The 20,437-nt window shown below is 41.8% G+C and overlaps 1 protein-coding gene across 2 annotated transcripts in view; it reads left to right on the top strand.

Moving 5' to 3' along the window:
* Nucleotides 1-3,494: 3,494 nt before the first annotated feature.
* Nucleotides 3,495-20,437, top strand: part of LOC144602427 (transmembrane protein 263) — a 125,514-nt gene continuing 108,571 nt past the window's right edge. For both annotated transcript variants that reach the window (XM_078415544.1, XM_078415545.1), the window contains exons 1-2: nucleotides 3,495-3,711; nucleotides 11,601-11,709. In XM_078415544.1, the coding sequence (XP_078271670.1) occupies nucleotides 3,706-3,711; nucleotides 11,601-11,709 (115 nt within the window). In that variant the 5' untranslated portion in view covers nucleotides 3,495-3,705. The remainder of the gene's footprint in view (nucleotides 3,712-11,600; nucleotides 11,710-20,437) is intronic.

The following is a 20,437-nucleotide window of genomic DNA, read 5'->3' on the forward strand; positions in this document are numbered from 1 at the left end:
TATTGCTCCGGACTAAGTGAGTGTTGTCCATGTTTTTGATCTTAACTATAATAAACCAATATAATACACCAAAGCTTTTCACTGTACCTCGGTACAAGAGACAATAAACTAAACTAAAACTGAACTAATATCACAGACAGGTTAAAACAAAAAGCTGGCATTGGGCAAATTGCAAAATTTAAAAAGAACAATGCAAAAAACATTTCAACTGGACTAGAGTTTATGTCCCCTAGTTTGCAATATTCTTAAAATGAAATATTTAACAATCAGATATGTCAAAATGACAAAAGTTTCTATTTCCATCCAACTAACCATCATATCATTTTCAGGAGCTTTTTACAAGAAGCAAAAAGTGAATTAAATATAGATATAACTGTCTATCTCCTTTAAATATGCAGACTATGAATAAATTCTTGCTATCTTTCTATGTGCTGAATATCTACGTCATTAATATATTCAGCAGTCTATTCCATCTGGAGACATCCGAATGGATGTGCTCAAAGCCCCCATTGAAAGGATGTAGTATCCTCACTAATTCATGGGCTCAAAGTAGACAAGGAGCATCCAGGAAGGCATTGTAAAACCCGTCTCCCCAAACAGAATATGCAGAAGGCAATTCCACAGACAACCCACCTACCTGGTCTGTTAACCATCTGCCTGCCTGTAGATCTTTAGTCAGAGGGTGGGGAACCTGTGGAATTCTTTGCCACGGAAGGCTGAGGAGGCCAAGTCAGTGGATATTTTTACGGCAGAGATAGATAGATTCTTGATTAGTTCAGGTGTCAGAGGTTGTGGGGTGAAGGCAGGAGAATGGGGTTCGGAGGGATAGATCCGCCATGATTGAATGGCGGAGTAGACTTGATGGGCCGAATGGCCTAATTCTACTCCTATTCCTTATGACCTTAGGACTCTTGAGCCGCCTCAGAGCCTACAGGCCTGTGGAAGCAAATTGTCCTCAACTCCGAGGGACTGCATAAAGTCTCTGAATGTTTACAACTAAAAAATATCAAGGGACACCAGATCCACAGTAATATGACTTTGGTGGCTTTGTCCAAGAGAATTGGGCCACTTCTGTTAGTTAAGAAACAAGGAGAGTTTATGATTTCAGTCTCAGAAAACGAACACCAAGGAAAACCAGGTCACATGAGGGACTTGTACAGATAGTAGATTAAGTGTGACGATAGCCGAGGAAACACAGTGCTTGTGTGGCAAATGGGAGGATAAAACAAGTAATTAACTATCATATGCTTTGCTTGGTATGCTAACTGGATAATACACATCTTGTTCATTTAAGCTGGACTCTGTTGATCTCTGTGTCAATTTGGTGTCATGGTGACATCAAATAATACTCCAATAAACTGGGGTAAATGAATAAAGAACAAGGTTGTTTTTTTTTAACAGTGCCATTCACAAACCCCCGGTGCATCCGAAAACAGTTCGTCACTGATGTGCTGCAATGTAGGGGAGCAATAGGCAGCCAATTAACTCACATGTTAGGAACAGTAATGACCAGAAGAACTCAGGCAGCATTGTTAGAGAGCGGGATGGCAAAGTTTCAGTAAATAGCCTTTTATTAGAATCTTGAGGTGAATTGGTTTTAAGAAAATTTGGAAGCAGAGAAAGGGGAGAGGAGCAGAAAAGAACGTAGAACAGTACGGCATAGAAACAGTCACTTTGATCCCTAATGTCTGTGCTGAACATGTTGCCAAGTTAAACTAATCTCCTCTGCCTGCACGTGATCCATATCCCTCCATATCCATCTAAAAGCCTCTTAAATGCCAGTATCGTATCTGCCTCAATCACACTCTTGGTAGCGCATTCAAAGCATCCACCAGTCTCTGTGTAAGACACTTGGCCCACACATTTCCTTTAGATTTTGCCTCTCCCACCTCGAACCTAAGTCTTCTTGCCATCGATATTTCCAGTCTGAAAAAAGGTTCTGTCTGTTTACCCCATCTAAACCTCTTAAGATTTTATATACTTCTATCAGGTCTCTCCTCAACCACTGATGCACCAGAGACAACAAAGTTTGTCTAACCTCTGCTTGGAGCTTATACCCTCCAACACGGGCACAAGTAAGAATTTCATTGTTCTATCTGGGACATATGACAATAAAACACTCTTGACACAGGTAGCATTCTGGTAAATATCTGATGCACCCTCTCCAAAGAGCAGAAGTGGAAGGTTAACCAGTGAAAAAGGTAAAAGAGATTAATTGACAAAAATGATGGTTGGGCAAGTCAAAATGGAGAGAGCAGTGAGGTATGTAAAAAAGCATGAAGGTTACACTTAGGTTATAAGTAAACTTATTCTCAATATTGCAATTCATTTCTTGCTCCTTTAGAACTTCACTTGGGCTGAAGTATAAACTTCCTCTTGTTAACTTAATTCTCACTGTGTGGTTCATTTGTGAGCAGATTACATCTGGCAGTCTCTTTTGCTGTAACAGCAATACTGCTTTTAATCTCAGGTTGGTGGTCGGTAATGGCTCGTTTACAAGAAGCATTGAGCAATTGATTGAAACCAAAAGTGAGGGAGGTCGATCCTTATAAATTCATACGTCATGGGAGCAGAATTAGGCTATTAGGTCCATAGTCTACTCTGCCATTCAATCATGGCTGATCTATCTTTCCCTCTCAACCCCATTCTCATGCCTTCTCCCCATAACCTTGCACACACTTACTAGTTAAAAATCTGTCAATCTGCTTTAAAAAAAACCCAATGACTTGGCCTCCACAACCTTCTGTGATCCTGTTGCTTATTACATTAAAGATAAAGAATGTGCTGGTGGGGAAGGGGTTGGGGGGGGAAGACAAGAGTGCAGGGTTAGGGCCACATCAGTTGGCGTGATCAGAGGACACTAGCAGCAGATTGACTGTGATTTAGAGGGCAGCTTGGGATTTAGTGTTCAGATGCTGGAGGGGCTTTAAGTGTTCTGGTATTTAGAGAAAGGGATGCTGTAGAAAATTAGGGATAGAATGTCAAGCTTAACAGTGACAGTGATGATAGATTTTTTTGGTGATGGAAATTGATTGGGAATTGCAATAACCGGGCACAGAAAGGGGGAGAAGGAAGACTGAATCACGCCCACCAAAGTGGAGAGCAGATTGGAGATGGTTAGAGTGTGCACAGGAGGTTGCAGGAGCGTGGAGTTGGAAAGTGTAGATGATGGATGGATGGATGGACCGGTGGTTCACATGGGATGCTAGAAAGAGCTTCTGAACTTCATAAGTTCCAGGACCAGAATTAGGCCATTCGGCCCATCATCGAGTCTGGTGTTGGGGTCGGGGAAGAGAAGCGCGCGCGCGACCCCCTCCCCCCGTATTGTTGGTAGTCCGGGCCCGGGGCGCGCGCGCGAGCGCGGACGGAGCGGTGACGCGCTTGGTGGCGAGCGGGTGACGCGCTTGGTAGCGGGCGGGCGGGCGGGCGGATGGAGCGGTGACGCGCTTGGTGGAGGGCGGGCGGGCGGGCGGGCGAGCGCGCGGACCGAGCGGTGACGCGCTTGGTGGCGAGCGGGCGCGCGCGTGGAGCGGTGACGCGCTTGGTGGCGAGCGTGCGGGCGCGCGCGCGCTGGCGGCGACGGTTCGTGCCGAGGCCGCTCGTGTCGCCTGTCGCTGGCGGGTCAGTCAGTCAGTCGGTCGGTCGGTCAGTGAGGCGGCGGGACGGCGGGGGCCCGGCGCCACCACCACCACTACCACCACCACCATGAAGGTATGAGGGTGAGAGACTGAGGGGAGAGCAGGACAGTCCACCCCCCCCCCCCCTCCCCTCCCCTCCCTCCTCCTCCCCATCACCGCTCCCCCCTGCCAGGGCTGGGGGTCGGGGCCCGGCCACTGCGGGTAGGCCCCAGGCCCAGCATCGCCCGCTACCCCGGGCCGGGGCTAAAACCCGCCGAAGTTGCTGGAACCTTCTGGGCTCCGGGCTGCCGGCTCCCAGTCAGGGCGAACACAATACATGGCGCAGAGCAGCGCAGCGCAGCGCAGCGCAGACCCCACCTCCCTCACGGTCGGACAGCCCGGCCGCTCTACACGTCCAGTGTGTTGTGGACAGACAGACAGACAGGCAGGCCGGCAGACACACAATCAATGCTGGAGTGACACAGCGGGACGGGCAGCATCTCCGCCCGGAGTCAGAGAGGGAACGGCTGACGTTTGGGGTCGAGACCCCTCTTCACACCCGAAACGTCACCCATTCCTTCTCTCCAGCCAATGCTGCTGCCTGTCCCGCTGAGTTGCTCCATCATTGTGTCTCTGCGACTTAAACCAGCATCTGCAGCTCTCTCCTACGCTAGAGTGTTGTAGAGGTGAACTCTCTCCCCCTCGCCCCGCACTGCGGTACTGGGGCAGTGCCGCCTTGCCGGAGATGCCCTCTTCTCCCTGCTCGGCCCTGCCCAGTTCCAGTCCACTCTAGCCTCAGCCCTGCCCAGCTCTGTCTTAGCTCACCTCAGTCCGCCTCTGCCCTGTCCAGCCCCAGCCTTGCCCTGTCCTGCCCTTGTCAACCTCGCCATTCTCAGCCATGCCCTTCTCAGCCCTGCCCTTGTCAACCTCACCCTTCTCAGCCCTGCCCTTGTCAACCTTGCCCAGCTTAGCCCTGCCCTTCTCAGCCCTGCCCTTGTCAATCCTGCCCATCTTAGCCCTGCCCTTTTCAGCCCTGCCCTTGTCAACCTTGCCCAGCTTAGCCCTGCCCTTGTCAACCTTGCCCAGCTTAGCCCTGCCCTTCTCAGCCCTGCCCTTGTCAACCTTGCCCATCTTAGCCCTGCCCTTGTCAACCCTGCCCAGCTTAGCCCTGCCCACCTCATCCTTGCCTAGACTTGCCCCATCTTGCTCTTCTCAGTCCTGCCCTGCCCAGTCCAGCCCCACCTGCCCTGCTCCTCAGTTGGACATGACAGATTCCAAACATAACACGAAACTCTGGAGATACTCAGCGGGTCAGACTGTCCATCCCCCTCCACAGATGCTGCCGGAATTCCCCCACCACTTTGACTTTTGGCTTCACATTCCATCCTCTACACTTTTAATGTATCTCCATGAAAGCAACAAGGCTGCTCATGTTAAAATGTATTGGTTTATTGTTGATGGCAAATCTATGAAGGTAAAACATCTTGGTTCTGTAAGAAGGTAAGTTAGAACAGGGACAGGTTGAGATCAATCAGTCCAAGTCCCTTTTGTCATTCAGTGAGATAATTGTTGATGCAGTCTTAGCAATTTCCTGATTTGTCCCCAAAAGTCACACCTCCCATGTAGTTTAATTCTCTTGTCAATCTCTGCGTTGAATATATTCAAAGTCTGCCCTTACAGCTCTCAGGTGCAGAGAATTCCAAAAAGCAACAAGGTTGCTGATGTTAAAATGTAAAACCAATGATCCTGTCCAAATCTCTTTTAAATATCATTTTTGTACCTGCCTCAATTTCCTCCTCTGGCACGAGGAAAAGTTCGACAACCCTCCAAGAGAAGAAACACTTCCTCATCTCTGCTCCCCCTTCCTCATCTCTGTCTTAAATCAATGTTAGTTGAAGCTATGCTTCCTACTTCCAGTTACATTCAATAGGAAAAACATCTCAGCATCTATCATGCCAGAGGAGGAAATTGAAGCAGGTACAAAAATGACATTTAAAAGAGATTTGGACAGGATAATTGATAAGAGTTTAGAGGGATATGGACCAAATACAGGCAAAAGGGACTAGCTTAGATTGGGTATCATGATAACATGGATGAGTTGGGCATGATCCTTCATCCCTTAAATATTAAGAGAATCTTTGCAGTGCTTTGAATGGAAGTGTGTCCTTCTGTGATTATGGAGACCACAAATATGTGCAATATTCCTGGTTTAGTCTCACCAACGCTCTAAAATTACATCAAAGCCTCCGATGTTTATACTCTGGAAACCTTGCAATAGAAGCAACATTTCATTACCTTTCCTAGCTACTAGTTCTACCTGTTTGCTAACCTTTCATGTATTTGATCTTCAGATTCTGTTGTTCTGTAATATTTTGTGGTTCCAGTTAGTTAAATAATATTTTTCTATTTTCTTATTTTGAAATGGATAACCTTGCATCTTCTACATTATGCATTATCTTCTACCCACTCACTTAACTTATCTGTGTTTAGTCGCAGGCTCTGCATCTGTCTCCTAACCTACCTATCTTTGTACCATCATCAAATTTGGCTACAGTATATTTGGCTCTTTTATCTAAATGGAATAGTTCAGTGTAGAAATAGTTGTGGTCCCAGCACTGATTACTGCGACACCCCATGAATTACTGATTATCAACCTGAAAATGACCAATTTTTCCTGACTACGATTTCTCTTAGTTAGACAGTTCCTATCCATGCCAATATGTAACCTCCAATCCCTAAATGCTATTATCTTGCACCGCATATTTGTACTGACAAAAAGGCAGGTAAATTGGGCCTGTGCAGATGCCCATGGCTTCACTCCCTCATATTTTGCTGAGGTAGCTGACTACCACCTACCCAATGGTATGAATTAAATTCTCCAATTTTAGATAACTACCCCTCATCCTTCTTCCCTCCACCCCCTTCCCCTCTCCCCTTTGCCCCACCTATTCCTCAATCCTTTTGTCTTACACCTTCTGTCTTTCCTACCCTGGCCTTTGTCTAACATTCTGCCAATCAAACCCTCTCCTCCCCACGATCACTTACCAGGCTTTATCCTGCTCCTTCACTCATCCTGATTTCTTCCCCCCCTCCCCTCGAGCAGACTGAAGAAGGCCCGAAATATCACCTATCCATGTTCTTCAGAGATGCTGTCCGACTGGCTGAGTTACTCCAGCACTTTGTGTTTTATTTTGTTAACTTACATCATCATCAAATTTGGCTACAGTACATTTGGCCCTTTTATACAAATCAACAGTTCAGTGTAGAAATAGTTGAGGCACCAGCACTGATCACTGTGGAGCCCCATTGAATGACTGATTATCAATCTGAAAATGACCTATTTTTCCAGGCTACGATTTCTCTTAGTCTCTCTTATCCACGCTGTTTTTTATAACCTCCAAGCCCCATAGGCTATTATCTAGTACAGTAACCTTTTATGTACCGCTTCATTGGGGTTGAGAGGGAAAGATAGATCAGCTATGATTAAATGGTGGAGTAGAGTTGATGGGCCGAATTCTGCTCCTATAACATGAGATTCAAATGAACTATCTCTGCAGGATCCAAATAGTGAAATGTTACAGACACCCAATATTTCTTGACATAAAGTAAAATCCTGCAAAGATAAAACAAAACTGAGCAATGATGGATGCGCAGTAGGTCAGCATGCATCTGGAGGGAGGAACTGAGTTCGAGTAATATGTTTACACTGTGCAACATTTATGATTTTTGTCAAATATCCTGATATCACTGAAATGCAAGATGAGATTTATGAAAGGACTTTGCTTTTATCGCAGTTTGTATCTCAAAAGTAGTTAGCATTCAAATAAAAATAATTGTAACATGCTTCAACTGTAATATGAAGATTTTAAGAAGCATAATTGAATTCTGCAGAATTATATACCAAGCCAAAATCGAATTAATTTATGCTTTGTTAGAATCATGGTTTAAAAACGCTTACAATTACTGAGACGCAATGTCCTAACTTTCAAAAGGCCATTGTTGCAGAAAACATTTCATTAGTATGTTATGATCGGTCAGGTCAATTCACCTTATAAGAAAGGAGTATACCCATGAATTGTCCAATCGCACAGGAGAAAGCTTTGTCGCTCCATTAGGCCTTGGATTGAGGTTCAAAATTGGAAGCTTTCTTGGATAATGAGATAAGTATAAAAAGTGACATAACTTTCCAACTACAGAGTGAGATACCAGCTAGCTGTTTATAAATGTTATTGAAAGAATAGTGAAGAATATTTGACTTGCAGGTGCATTACGAAGAAGATTTTGCTCCATAGGATGTTTGTCATAATGCCAAGTTCAAAAATACCAAGCATCTCAGTCCTGGAATAATCAATGCCAGTGGTATATGCAAACTTCAGTCAATGATGGTGAAATATTTATATATTCATATTTGATTGTTAACATCAATAAATGTAATCCTCCGGTATCAACTTATTACCAAAATGCTTTGTAAGAATATAAGAAATAGGAGGAAAATTGGCCAAATAGTCCATCAATCCAATTTCACCATTCAGTAAGGTTGAAGTTGATGTTATTTTTGACCTTGACTCAATTTTCTTAACTCTTCCATTTTGTAACGAGGAACCATTTTTCCAAGCAGTACAACTCCTATATCTAATCCATTCTCTTTGTTGATATTGCTATTGCCATGGACCGACCGATAGGACCGATACGGTCGGTCTATCAATAAAATAGTTTTTGTGCTAGTTATGCAAAGTGTACACTACCTGATGGGGAAGCAGAAAACTAGAATTATGGAGACACAAGGAAATGTAGATGCTGGAATCTGGAACAAAACACAAAGTGCTGTAGTAGGTTAGGCAGTATCTGTGGAGGGAATGGACAGGCGGTATTTTGGTTGGGACCCTCAGTCTTGAAGTGGTGCCCTGACTCGGAATGTTATCTGTCCATTCCCTCCACAGATGCTGCATGACCCTCTGAATTACTCCAGCAATTTGTGTTTAGCCGTAGGATTATTGTGGTCCAGAAGAAGGTAACACAATACTTTGTGGCTGTTACTTCTGTGAAAGAGCTTGAATTTCAAGCTGTGACTTCAACTCATCTGCCCGAAGGATGGAGAGTGGTAAAAGATAACCTTGAGCTACATTACAACTACTGTCCAATGATTTAAACATCAATAACTATTCCTAAAAGTAGTACGGACACCAGCTGTGTTGGAATGAAGGTTTTTGGTTGCTGCCCAGGGTGATACTCGCAACCCAACCGTATGTAATTTAACGGGAAAAGTTACTTGCATCATGGGTTTTGATATATTTTTCTGCAACATTGATATTTGGAAAAACAGGATGAGCATACTCCCAACAGGCATGATACTCAAGAGTCCAGACTTGAATTGTCATGTGAACCGACAACAGAATAATGACTTTCTTACTTTCAGCAGCTTTACAGTTCCTTAAACACAACAGGCACAGATAATTTGTAATAATTTTTCAAAGATTCAATACATCAACAAATGTAATACTTGTGTAAAAAGTCTAGTAGCTGCCTTGCTCACGCGGTCAATTGATCACCTGAAGCTCTGTTCCTAAGGTCACTAAATTTTAGGAAATATATTATAGTTGCATAACCTCAACCATTTTTATTCATGAGTACTTTCCGCAATTTAAGCTGCACAGGTAGTTCTGATATAACGCGTGCTGATATAACACAACTGATTAATTAAGGAACATTATGTTATGAATTGGTTGTAACACGATTTTGATTGGGAACTAGAGAACCACGCCAAAGTTACCTGGAACTTGATATGCAGAAATAAAAGCTGTCTGGATCTTAAAGAAAAGTCTAAGTAAAAGAACACTGGTTCCAGGTAACTGCCCTGCATTAATCGGACAGCATTGTCTCTTAAGAATGCAGGCTTCTCGTTCAAGGTGGGTAGTAATTGAAGTTGACAAGCAATTGCTTCTATTAACACGTGTGCAATGATACTCTAGCAAACAACAGTCTTTAGATACTTACCTTGCTGTAACAAAAATACATTTATCACTACTAAAAAGATCTTAATATCCTGTGGGAGAAATAATTTGGCTATTGCAAGTCTGAAACTCTCTAACCCGCTAAAGCCCTCTCCCCTTTGACACAATTTGTTGTATAATGCGATTTTCTATAAAGCAGGGTTTGTGAGGAACACAATCATCACATTATGGCAGAACTACTTGTACGTTTCAAAAATGGATAAACAACATTATATTAAACCTCAAATTAATTTTGTTTGAAACCAATGATGATTTTCTGAGTCATGACCATGTCCCAATTCCATTCATTATTTAAAGGCAGGTTACAATATTTTAGCAAGTTGTGCAGTTGACATGTTGGGGTTTAATTAGACCTTTTTTTGCTGACTGAAGAAGTGCAATGTTCTCCAGTTTATGGAGGCATCCTACTAGCTGAACAGCATCAGAAATACCTTGCACATCTCGTCAGGGTGCTGCAGAGGAATCATTGGCTGCTACTACAAAAGCTGCTGCAGGTCACACACCATCCTGATTTAGAAATGTATTATTTTTCCTTCATCGCTGGTTCAAGCTTCTGCAACAACCTGGCTTAATATTATGGCTGTTGAGCTGTATGAGCTGCTGCTGTTCAAGAAAGCCATTCACTAGCTTCTCAAGAGCAGGAAGGAATGGACGTTTGGTGCATAAGCTGCAGCAGGACGCCAGGTGCATAACACCCATGGATTATTATGAACCACAGGGGACATGAGCATACAGCTAAATGGATTCACAAGAGACGACGGATGTGGTTGCAAGGGAAACTACCTAGAGGGTGGGTTTGGTGGGGAGGAGTGAGTGAACCATGGAGATGCGGAGGGAGTGGTCTGGGGTGGGGATGGGAAGATGTGACTGGTGGTGGGATCACGTTGAAATTTCCACCACCCTAGCAGCCCTTCAGGTGATGGCTGCAAAAAGTGTGCAAGGAACATGCACCGTATCTAAAATGACAGATATTTTCAAATGACTTCATATTTGTGTTTATATTAAAGCCAGCCAGTTATTTGTGACTGTTTTAGTTTTAAACTTCCCTTGGTTTCTGCAGTGTATAGAATTATAGAGAATTTATGATGCAAAAGAAGGCCATTTGGCTTATGCCCATTGAAAGAGCCGTCCAGCCTCATGCCGTAATTTGGCCCTGGTTTGTAAATTCTTCAGGTAAACTTGCAAATTTTATTAGGTTAATAAATGTTTCTGAGGAATTGGAGAATTTGGCTAGTTTGCTCAGTATTCACGATTCTGTGATGGCTACTTCTTAATGGGATGTAGGTTAACTTGGTGTTTTGAGTGCCATATATCTTGCTTAGCTTTTTTGAGCTGAAGGATAGTTCCTATAATGATGCTTGGATGCAATCTTTGTCTGCCCAGTAGCTGATCTGACCTTCATTTCAAAGGGGAAATAAAATGGTAACAGATGAATAAAGGAAAGTCAGTGACAATCCTTGCAGCATCTTGGAGCGATGCTGCAAACTGCAGTGCTTATGCTGGAAGTCTTCAGAGACACAAATTGTAATCAAAAGTATACCTAAGAATTTGGACTTAAAAAGTAGGGTAAAAAGCTATGTCATACTGCATTTATAAAAAGCAATTAACATTTTGCATTTTTAAAAAAATGGTAGTTCTCACTATAAAATACTTGAGAAGAACATGCAACTTCATGCTAACCTTCAATACAGTGAGAAATCCTGGAAGTTTTTTCTGCTCATGGTGATGAAAATAACTTTTTGTATTTCGGGCAGTGCAGTTTACTCAAGCATACACGTGTCATGTGTGAGGCCCAAATCTTTTGTAGTCATTCAAGAATTCTTCCAATACTAATTTGGAGAAGCTTTGGCTTTTCCTCAAAATAAACTAATCTGAATGTAGAATATAAGGAAAGAAGAGCCTTTTTATTTTTTGTTCATGCTGATAATCATCTATGTATTAATAATTATACAACATATGTTATTTTATACAGGGACCAGAGAAACAAGCTCAAATAACTGAAAGCATGGGAGATGTGACAGACGTGTCAGACAGTACTCAGGAAGATATTCCACCTTATCTTAGAGAAGAGCCTCCAGAAGGTACTTTTTAATTGCTGACCGAGAAATGTTGCATAATGTATTGTTTCACATGGAGAAAATAATGGCCAATGTTGGTACATATTTTAATTTAAAACCTTTTTGTGTGGCTGTGCAAATTAATTTTTGTAGCAAGACAATCTTGTTACCATGTTGTTACGAGTAATAGCAATAATTAAGATGACCTCAATTGTCTCTGTATATAATATAGAAATAGTCTATCCTGCAGTAAAACTGTTTTTGTAATATTTGTAGGAATGCAGTTTTGTATAAGTAAGCAATAATTTTTGGCAGGGAAAATTAACATTGAAAGAGAATTATTTTTTAGATTTATTTTATTCATGACTATTAGTTTTTGGGATCCAACTGTTGTCATACTTGCCTTTGAGGTGGTGATGAGCAATTGCCTTGAAGAGGTACAGTCCATGTGGTGAAGGTGCTCCCACAATGTTGTTGGCAGCAAGTTCAGTTTTAGACTCAGTGACAATGAGGGATTGGCAATATATTTCCAAGGCAGGAAGGCGTACAATATGGCCCGTTACAATATTCTGCTTTCTAATAGCTGAGAGATCATGAGGGTTTAGGTTTATTATTGTCACATACTTCGAGGTACAGTGAAAAGCTTTGATATACATGTGGTGCAGTCGAATCTGAATAAATTATACACATCTACAAACGAGCCAAACTCATGTACAACGGGCAGAGCAAAGGGAAAGATACAAAATGCAGAATATCATTCTTAACATTGTAGCACAGCAGTCCCTGAGACAAAGTCCAATGTCCATAGTGGGGTAGAGGTGATTCGACAGTACTCTTGCTTATGGAAGGACCATTCAGAAGCCTGATAACAGAGAAGAAGCAGCTGTTCCTAAATCTGACGGTGTGCGCTTTCAGGTTTCTGAATCTGTCTGCCCGATGGGAACGGGGAGAAGGAGGAATGACCAGGGTGGAACAGGTCAAGGATTCAGAGAAAATTGAATGTGAATGTTTAACAAGGAAACTTGCTCAGAGTTGATTGGTCCCAAGTTCAGATCCGATTTCCAAAGACAATTCAGAAAAGAGTTGGCAATTTTTAGCAGCGATATGATAAATCCAGATAAATCCACGTCTTTCATAATTTAATACTTTGCACTCTTGCCTTCAGCTTCTTTATCGAGCCTCACAGCAAATTCATTCTTACCCCACATATTGAAATCAGCAGCTGGTGATTTCAGAAATTGTCAGCTCGTAGTGTTGGTGTATCGTACAGGAGAAGTCAGCTTCTCGACCACAGCTAAATAATTTGCTCTACAAGCTGGTCTTATTAATATAAATTGCATTCTTGCAATTGTAATATTACACTATTAGATTTTGTAAGGCTTTACACATTTTACCTAGTTTTAGCTTATATCACAAGAGAATGATGCAAGGTGAAAAAATAATTTTCTCGAAGAATAGTCAATTACTCTGTAATGCTGGTTGTGGTTAGAAATACTCGTGCATCCACTTTGCTACCATTTCCACCTACTTCTCCATAGAATCTCCATAAATAATATTTTGCAGTTAACTAGTAAAAGCTTACCAAAAGTTGAAGTTTTCAATTTTGCTGCTATACACTAAATGTACAGCAGAGGACCCTGCATGCTTTAAAACATAGTTGCCTGAGAAAACATTGTATAGCTCATTTGTAATATTTTGATGTGCAAGTCATGCAAAAGTTTTGTACTTGATAAATTGCATTAATGATTATCTTCAGTTTGCTTTTGATCTTTGGTAAAATGGCATGGACAGTTCGAATCATGCTGTGCCCCACCTGGATTTGCACCCATTTCTCCCCTTCCCCCAATTATATCTCTGGCTTTAATTTGCATCTGTTCTATCCTTATCTCACACTTTTTGTCTTTTTATCTCTGGCCTTTGACCAACCATCTGCCAATCGAAAACCCTCCTCACCTGTATCGACCTTTCACTTGCCAGGCTTTGTCCCACCCCTGCTTCTCTTCCAGCTTTCTTCCCCACCCCACCATAATTAGTCAGAGGAAGGGTCCTGACCCAAAATATCTCCTGTTCATGTTCTCCAGAGATGCTGCCTGATCCGCTGAGTAACTCCAGTAACGTTGTGTCTTTTTTTGTAAACCAGTATCTGCATTTCCTTGTGTCACCACTTTCAAATGTGTCTTTGTTTGGTTCTATCTAGTGCAGTACCATTTGTGGCATTTGAATGCAAATAGTTCAAAGAACATTTGTAGCTTGGATTTATCCACTGTGACGAAGCTCTAAACTTATAGGCTAGTGGCAAGTACTGAAAACATTTACTAGCAATTCTGCTTGAAGGAGATCAGTTCAGTTTAGTTTATTGTCACGTGTACTGAGGTACAGTGAAAAGATTTTGTTGCGTGCTATCCAGTTAGCAGAAAGACAATACATGATTATAATCGAGCCATTTACAGTGTATAGATACATGATAAGGGAATAACGCTTAGTGCAAGGTAAAGCCAGCAAAGTCCGATTAAGAATAGTATAAGGGTCACCGATGAGGTAGATATCAGTTAAGCAATGCTCTCTGGTTGTGGTAGGATGATTCAGTTGCCCGATAACAGCTGGGAAGGAACTGTCCCTGAATCTGGAGGTGTGCATTTTCACACTTCTATACCTTTTGCCTGAGGGGAGAAAAGGGAGTGGCCAGGGTGCAGCGTGATATCTGTGATGGAAGACTATTTTCTTCCAAGGGACCATTTCAAAAACATGTGCCTCATGATTGTGGCAGAGATTCTACTTCGCCAAAGTATGTGATTGGTGTCTTGCATTCCTTATACATAGGAAACACCATGGTGATTCTGCCGACCCCACCAGTTAAATGTGTTAGCCCATCTCAAAGGAACATCTTCACTTTGGGAAGAGGTCTTTTTGTATCATTGTCCTTTCAGTTTCAGGATTAACTATTTTGGCTGCATCATCTGACCTGGTACCTGCTTATCAATTAGATTTTGCAGTAATAATGATGCATTTAGGATTTCTTTCTGCTGTTATTGATGCAACATAAGCTTGTTCATCCTTCGATAATAACTTGCATGTGGTTTGGACATGACCAGGTTTCAAATAGTAAGCTTTAATATATATGACTAATAACTGTGCTGAATTATACAGCTGTTCTACAGCATTACATTAAATGACAAGCAAGTAATATAACCCAGTTTCCCTGAGGTCTTCATGCTGCCTAAGTACGTCTTTCATCACAAAGCTTTCGAGTTTCAACTGTGGTGTGAGCTCAGCCATTTAAAGGGTAGATATCCTCTCTTCATACTGTTTGGCTGCCTTGAGCTATAGTTAATCAAAATGCTTATCTTTTTGTTATTAACTATCCAAAAAAGCTGACACCACCCCTTCAATTTATGTAACATCCTCATGTCCTTAATCTTCAACTCTGATAGGCTTGTGTTGCAAGGGAACAGGTTCAAGATTCTGACTAGTAGAACAGAAAAAGGCTCACTCGTCTGTTTAGTTGCAAATCAGTTTTATTGGCCAGATAGGATAAAAATAATACATGTCTTGGTATGCACGGGGTCCAATTTTACAGCAGCACACGTCTCTCTCTTTCTGCTCTCGTCCGCGGCGCTGATCACGACTCAGTCCGTTGGTGAACCCCTCGTACATAAACTTGAACTAACTACTGGCTTACTGGCGCCTGCCTTTATACAGGTAAGAAATCAGGTGTTGAAATAACTGCTGGTTAGTCCTGGCCAATAGCGCTGCTCCCAAATTTAAACTGCACCCAATTGCAGGGGACTGCATCCGATCAAGGCCCCCCCCCCCCCCCCCCCTTGGAAACAAAGTGCTATCAGTTGCAGACTGGAGCATAAAGCAATACACACAGCAATACAGACTTGGGGTAAAGGTAATACACACAGTGCTACAGACTTGGCTCATAAAGCAATGCAGACTTAGCGTAAAGGTAATACACAGAGCGTTGCCAGTTTGGCGCACAAAGGTTTAAACAGCTTTGTCGGCTTCGCGTGTGGGAATTTAAACAAAGCGCTACCGGCCCCAGCGCTATGGGTCACAGACTGTTCGGGCAAAATTCTCGTATAACAGCTTGGTATTGTCTTTTCCATTGTGCAGGCTTTCCTCTTGCCTGCATTGTCTAATTCTTCCACTTTCCTCCCAAACATTTCTGTGAGTATATTAAATAACCTTTTACTTAATGGACAGGTCCAATGGAGAAATGGTCAACTAGTAATCCTCAATATTCTCACATGAGTCACCTGGAATTGGGGCAAATAGCCATTATGACATGCTTACACGAAAGTAATGTGTATGTACGAGGGAGTGAGGATGAGTGTGAGCCTGAGAGGGAGAGAGATTTCTAACTAAGGGAATTGCATTGTACCTCCTGCAGATGGCTCCAGAGTCGAAAGAGTTTGGTGTCTTGCATAAAAAAAAAAATTCTTGCAAAAAATTAACTAGTCGTCGTTGCAATCTTGCACTACTCGAATAATGGGAATAACTAACAACATTTGGAAACATGGATTTATTTAATAGTAATCTAAAAACTGGTCTGTAAAAACTGGTGAATTGCACAAAGAAACCAAGCAGAATAACCTGAAATGTTTGGGCAGAGAGCACTATTTATGCTCAATGTTAATGTTAGGAATACATACTTTGGAAACCTGCTGCTGCAGATGTCTGGGAAGAAGGTTAATGAATTGTTTTGGAGGTGAAACAGTATGGTGTTAGTTCATTTGTTTTCTGTTCAAATATTAATATAAAAAAAGATTTACATGATAATGTTTCAGTTGAGGTTATAAAATTTTTATGTTACGGTTGATGTGTTAAATACTTTATGCACTAAGGGGGCTCAGGGACGTAAGAAATAACAGGAATTGGCTATTTGACTCCTTGTGCTGCCTATCCATTCAGTGAGGTCTTGATCTTTTACCTCAGTACTGATTTCCTGCACTGACCCCTTGTACCTTGATTCCCTTAATATCCAACCTTTGTCTTGTATATACTCAGTAACAGAGCCTCCACATCTCTCTCGGGTAGATATATTTGAAAACATTTTCACGCTAACTGATGGTAGTTCTTGATCTCTGTCTCTTGGGGGAACTAAGATGAATCTCTTGATCCTTTTATAGCATCTATAATTAAAATGTGTGAACATTATTCAGTCACATATTTAAATTTTAAATTCTTGTTCATCTATGTGCATATATTGCACATTCCCTGTTGAAGCATTTGAAAACTGCACTTGTCCACCACTGGATGGAGTGTTAAGAGGCTGTAGACGACTTAATTCACATCTGAAGTTGTCATTCTGTAGGGTCAGAATAGCAGGTAAACTGCTATTGGATATTTTTAAGCAAATTATAACTGAAGGTAATTAATTATTTGGATGTCAAAGAGCTGAAACTGGATGCAAAGAATCAGAAACATTACATTGACATTAAAGTGCTTCACAGGAATGTTGTTCAACGACATAGGGTTACGTTTGTATGCCCTGAAATTTTAAACTGTGGGCCAGCCCATCTAAGACTAAATTTGTGAAGCAAGCCTTAATAAAAGGACCATGGATATTTGGATTTCTCTTCCTCCAAAAGGCCAGGATCATGATTTTCTCCATACTGCAATGTACAACTTTGAAGATCAATAAACATTGAGAGGGAGGGATAAAAGACAGATAGGTGGGGATGGGTAGACATCAGCTGTGATCCAGTTGAATGTGGCACAGGTTTGTGACACAGAACAGATTAAGTGTTGCAAAAACATCTCCAGTGACTAGAGAATGCCAAAGTCCCACTGTTCTTTAATTTCCAACATGATTAAAATTCGACGTTTCTTCCAGTGCTTGTTGTATGAGGTTTCAATGGCATTAATTGACCTGGATTCCGATTTGAGTACAGACTGCAGCTTCTGTGTTCTTCAATTATGACTTTGCAGGAAGATTAGCAGCCTTGAACAGCTGATTTCCCAATGATGTGTTGGCTCCCAGATGTCCTCCACATCTGCCTGTCCCGCAGCAGACCATTTAATCTTTGTAAACTATTTTCCAGGATTTTGCGCCTCAGCAACAGTTATGAGCACTAAAGGCAGTGTTTGTCCAGCGATTCAGCCAGTCATTCTGCAGGGATGATCAGGAATTAAATCATATTATGATACTTATACAGTTGAATTGTAGGCATGATGAATGTGACGAAATAGTCTGCTAAAAGATAAGCCTCTGTCAGGTCAAGTTGCCCCTCTAGAGTGGGTGGGGGGGGGGGTTGTAGTGGGCTGGGTCAATGCTGATGCATACACAGTGCTGTGCACAACGACAAATCAGTTCTGGAAAGGCAAAAGTTATGTGAACATGTTCTCTTAATGTGAGAGTTGAAAATCAAGGTTTATCGGGATATTTTTGAAATTGGGGAGGAACTGGTTATAAACAGTTGGAGGGGCATCAGATTTGACATATGGCAGATAAGGTTCATTAGGTTTCAATGGAAGGTTTTCTGGAAAATGTGGGGTGAAACTAACTTTTAAAAGCAAGTTATGAACAAGTTTTGTTCCATTGAATTTTGAAAGTGCAGCTCACGTCATTTGATTGCCATGTTTAAAACATATTTTCATTAAATATGTCTTAACTTGACAAGTTAAGCACGTTTTTTGAGAAAAAGAAAAACTAAATGAACATCAGAGCAATGGACTGCCTTAAAGGAAGAGATGGTTCAGGTACAATTGAAGTATATTCCCTTGAAGAGCAAAGGAAAAACAAAACAAGCCAGAACTGCTTGGATGATGAAAGTGATGCGGAGGAAGATAAAGCAAAAACGGCTGCTTGCGGCAAGTGTTTTGTTGTAAATACCGGCGGGAACCAGCTTGATTACTGAAGAAACGGAGAGTGTGAAAACTAAAGCGAGAGGTAAAGAAAGCATAGAAGAAAAGATTAGCAGCCAACATAAATGGGAATCTAAGAGTGCTCTGGTAAAAGAATAAGAGATAAGTGGGACCTATTGACATCAAAAATGAGTACTTGCATGTGGATGCGAAGGGCAGTCATAATGCAATAAAATTAGTAATTTTTTTCTACCTTCAAGGAAGAGGGTGCTTCCAAAGTAGTAATAAAGGTGAAGAAAATTGAGACAATGGATCAGTGAACAATTGATGTTGTGGTGGTATTAGAAAATCACTTGAACTTAAAGTAGGTAGGCTGCCAGGAAAATATGGGATACATCCTGTTTTCTGAGGGAAGGAAGGAAGAAAAAGCCTGAAGGCACTGGCTGCAATCTTATAATGTGGGTTGGCTGCAAGGGTGGTGGCAGAGAAGTGGAGGATGGTGAATATTACTCTCGTAACAATAAAGGCAGTAACAATAACGCTAATAACCACTTGCCAGTTAGTTTAACCTCCGTAGTGAGAAAGCTTATTCAGGAACATTGGATGCAGGAGAAGATAACAGTCACCTGGAGGAAAATAGATTTACTGAGGCAAGGCAGTACAGATTTATTAAAGGCAACCCAGCTAGGTCGAATTTATTAATGAACTTTCAAATGGCAGTGATGAAAGTAATGCAGTTGAAGTAGTGTTTTGTTAAGATGCCTCATAACAGGCTCATCAGCAAACTCGTTCCTTAAGAAGGGCATAGATACTGTGGATATGAAGTTTGCTTAGTAAGGGACATTAGAGGGCCATGGTGAATTGTTATTTATCGGACTGGAGGAAGGTGAATAGTGGCTTTCAGCAGGTGCTGGTTTTGGGGCTATTTATGTTGGATCTGTATTATGAATGAAGACTTTTGAATGGAAGCCATAATTTCTAAATTTACAGATGACACAAAGCTTGGCAGAATTGACTGTTGTGAGGAGAATAATTATAAATTGCAGCAAAGTATAAACAGGTTGGTAAAATGGAAAGATGCAGTGAAATGTGGGATGATGCATTTGTAAAGAATACTGAGAAAGGGTAACATTGATTAAAGGACGATTCCTTGAAGGGGCTGCAGGAGCAGAGAGACCTGGGGGGGTTAGGAGCACGTTATTGTCAATGGCAAGAACAGATGGAGGAAGTGGTTAATAAGGCTTATTCAATTTGAAAAACATAGCAGGGGAGTCATGCTAAAGCTTTATAAAATACTGGCCCGCCATCAGTTGGTGTACTGTTTTCAGTTCTGTTTCCTTCATTATGGAAGGATGTGGAGGTATTGGAGGGAACCCAGAGCCGATTTATGAGAATCTCCTACTGTGAGAGTCTACAATTTCAAAAATAAGTGGAGACGCTGCGACTGTTTTCTTTGGAGAGGCTGGGGGGGGGGGGGGGGGGGGGGGGGGGAGATTGATAGAAGTACATTAAATAATGCAGGATCTGGACAGTGTGAGGCTGTTCCCTTTGGCGGAGGGGGTTGGGATTAACAATCGTAGGTATAATCTAAAGGGGAAGAAAATTAAGAGTAATGAGGAAAAACATTTTTGTGTAGCACTTGGTTGGAATCTGAAAAGCATTCTCTACTGATGAGATTTCATTGCAGCCTTCCACACGGAACTAATTAGCAATATGGTGAAGGAAAAAGAGAGGATATGGAGAAGGGACCAGGTGACCTAGTGAGTTAATCTGGTAGAGAGCAGGCATAATATTGATAGGTAGAATATCCTCCTGAACTGTAACCATTCTGTCAAGATGTCAAGTTAAACTCATCTCATCTGGCTGCACATGATCCATATCCCTCCATTACCTTTACATCCATGTGCCTATCTAAAAGCTCTTAAACACCAATATCGTG

Source organism: Rhinoraja longicauda, chromosome 18, assembly GCF_053455715.1.
Source record: "Rhinoraja longicauda isolate Sanriku21f chromosome 18, sRhiLon1.1, whole genome shotgun sequence".
Classification (NCBI taxonomy): domain Eukaryota; kingdom Metazoa; phylum Chordata; class Chondrichthyes; order Rajiformes; family Arhynchobatidae; genus Rhinoraja; species Rhinoraja longicauda.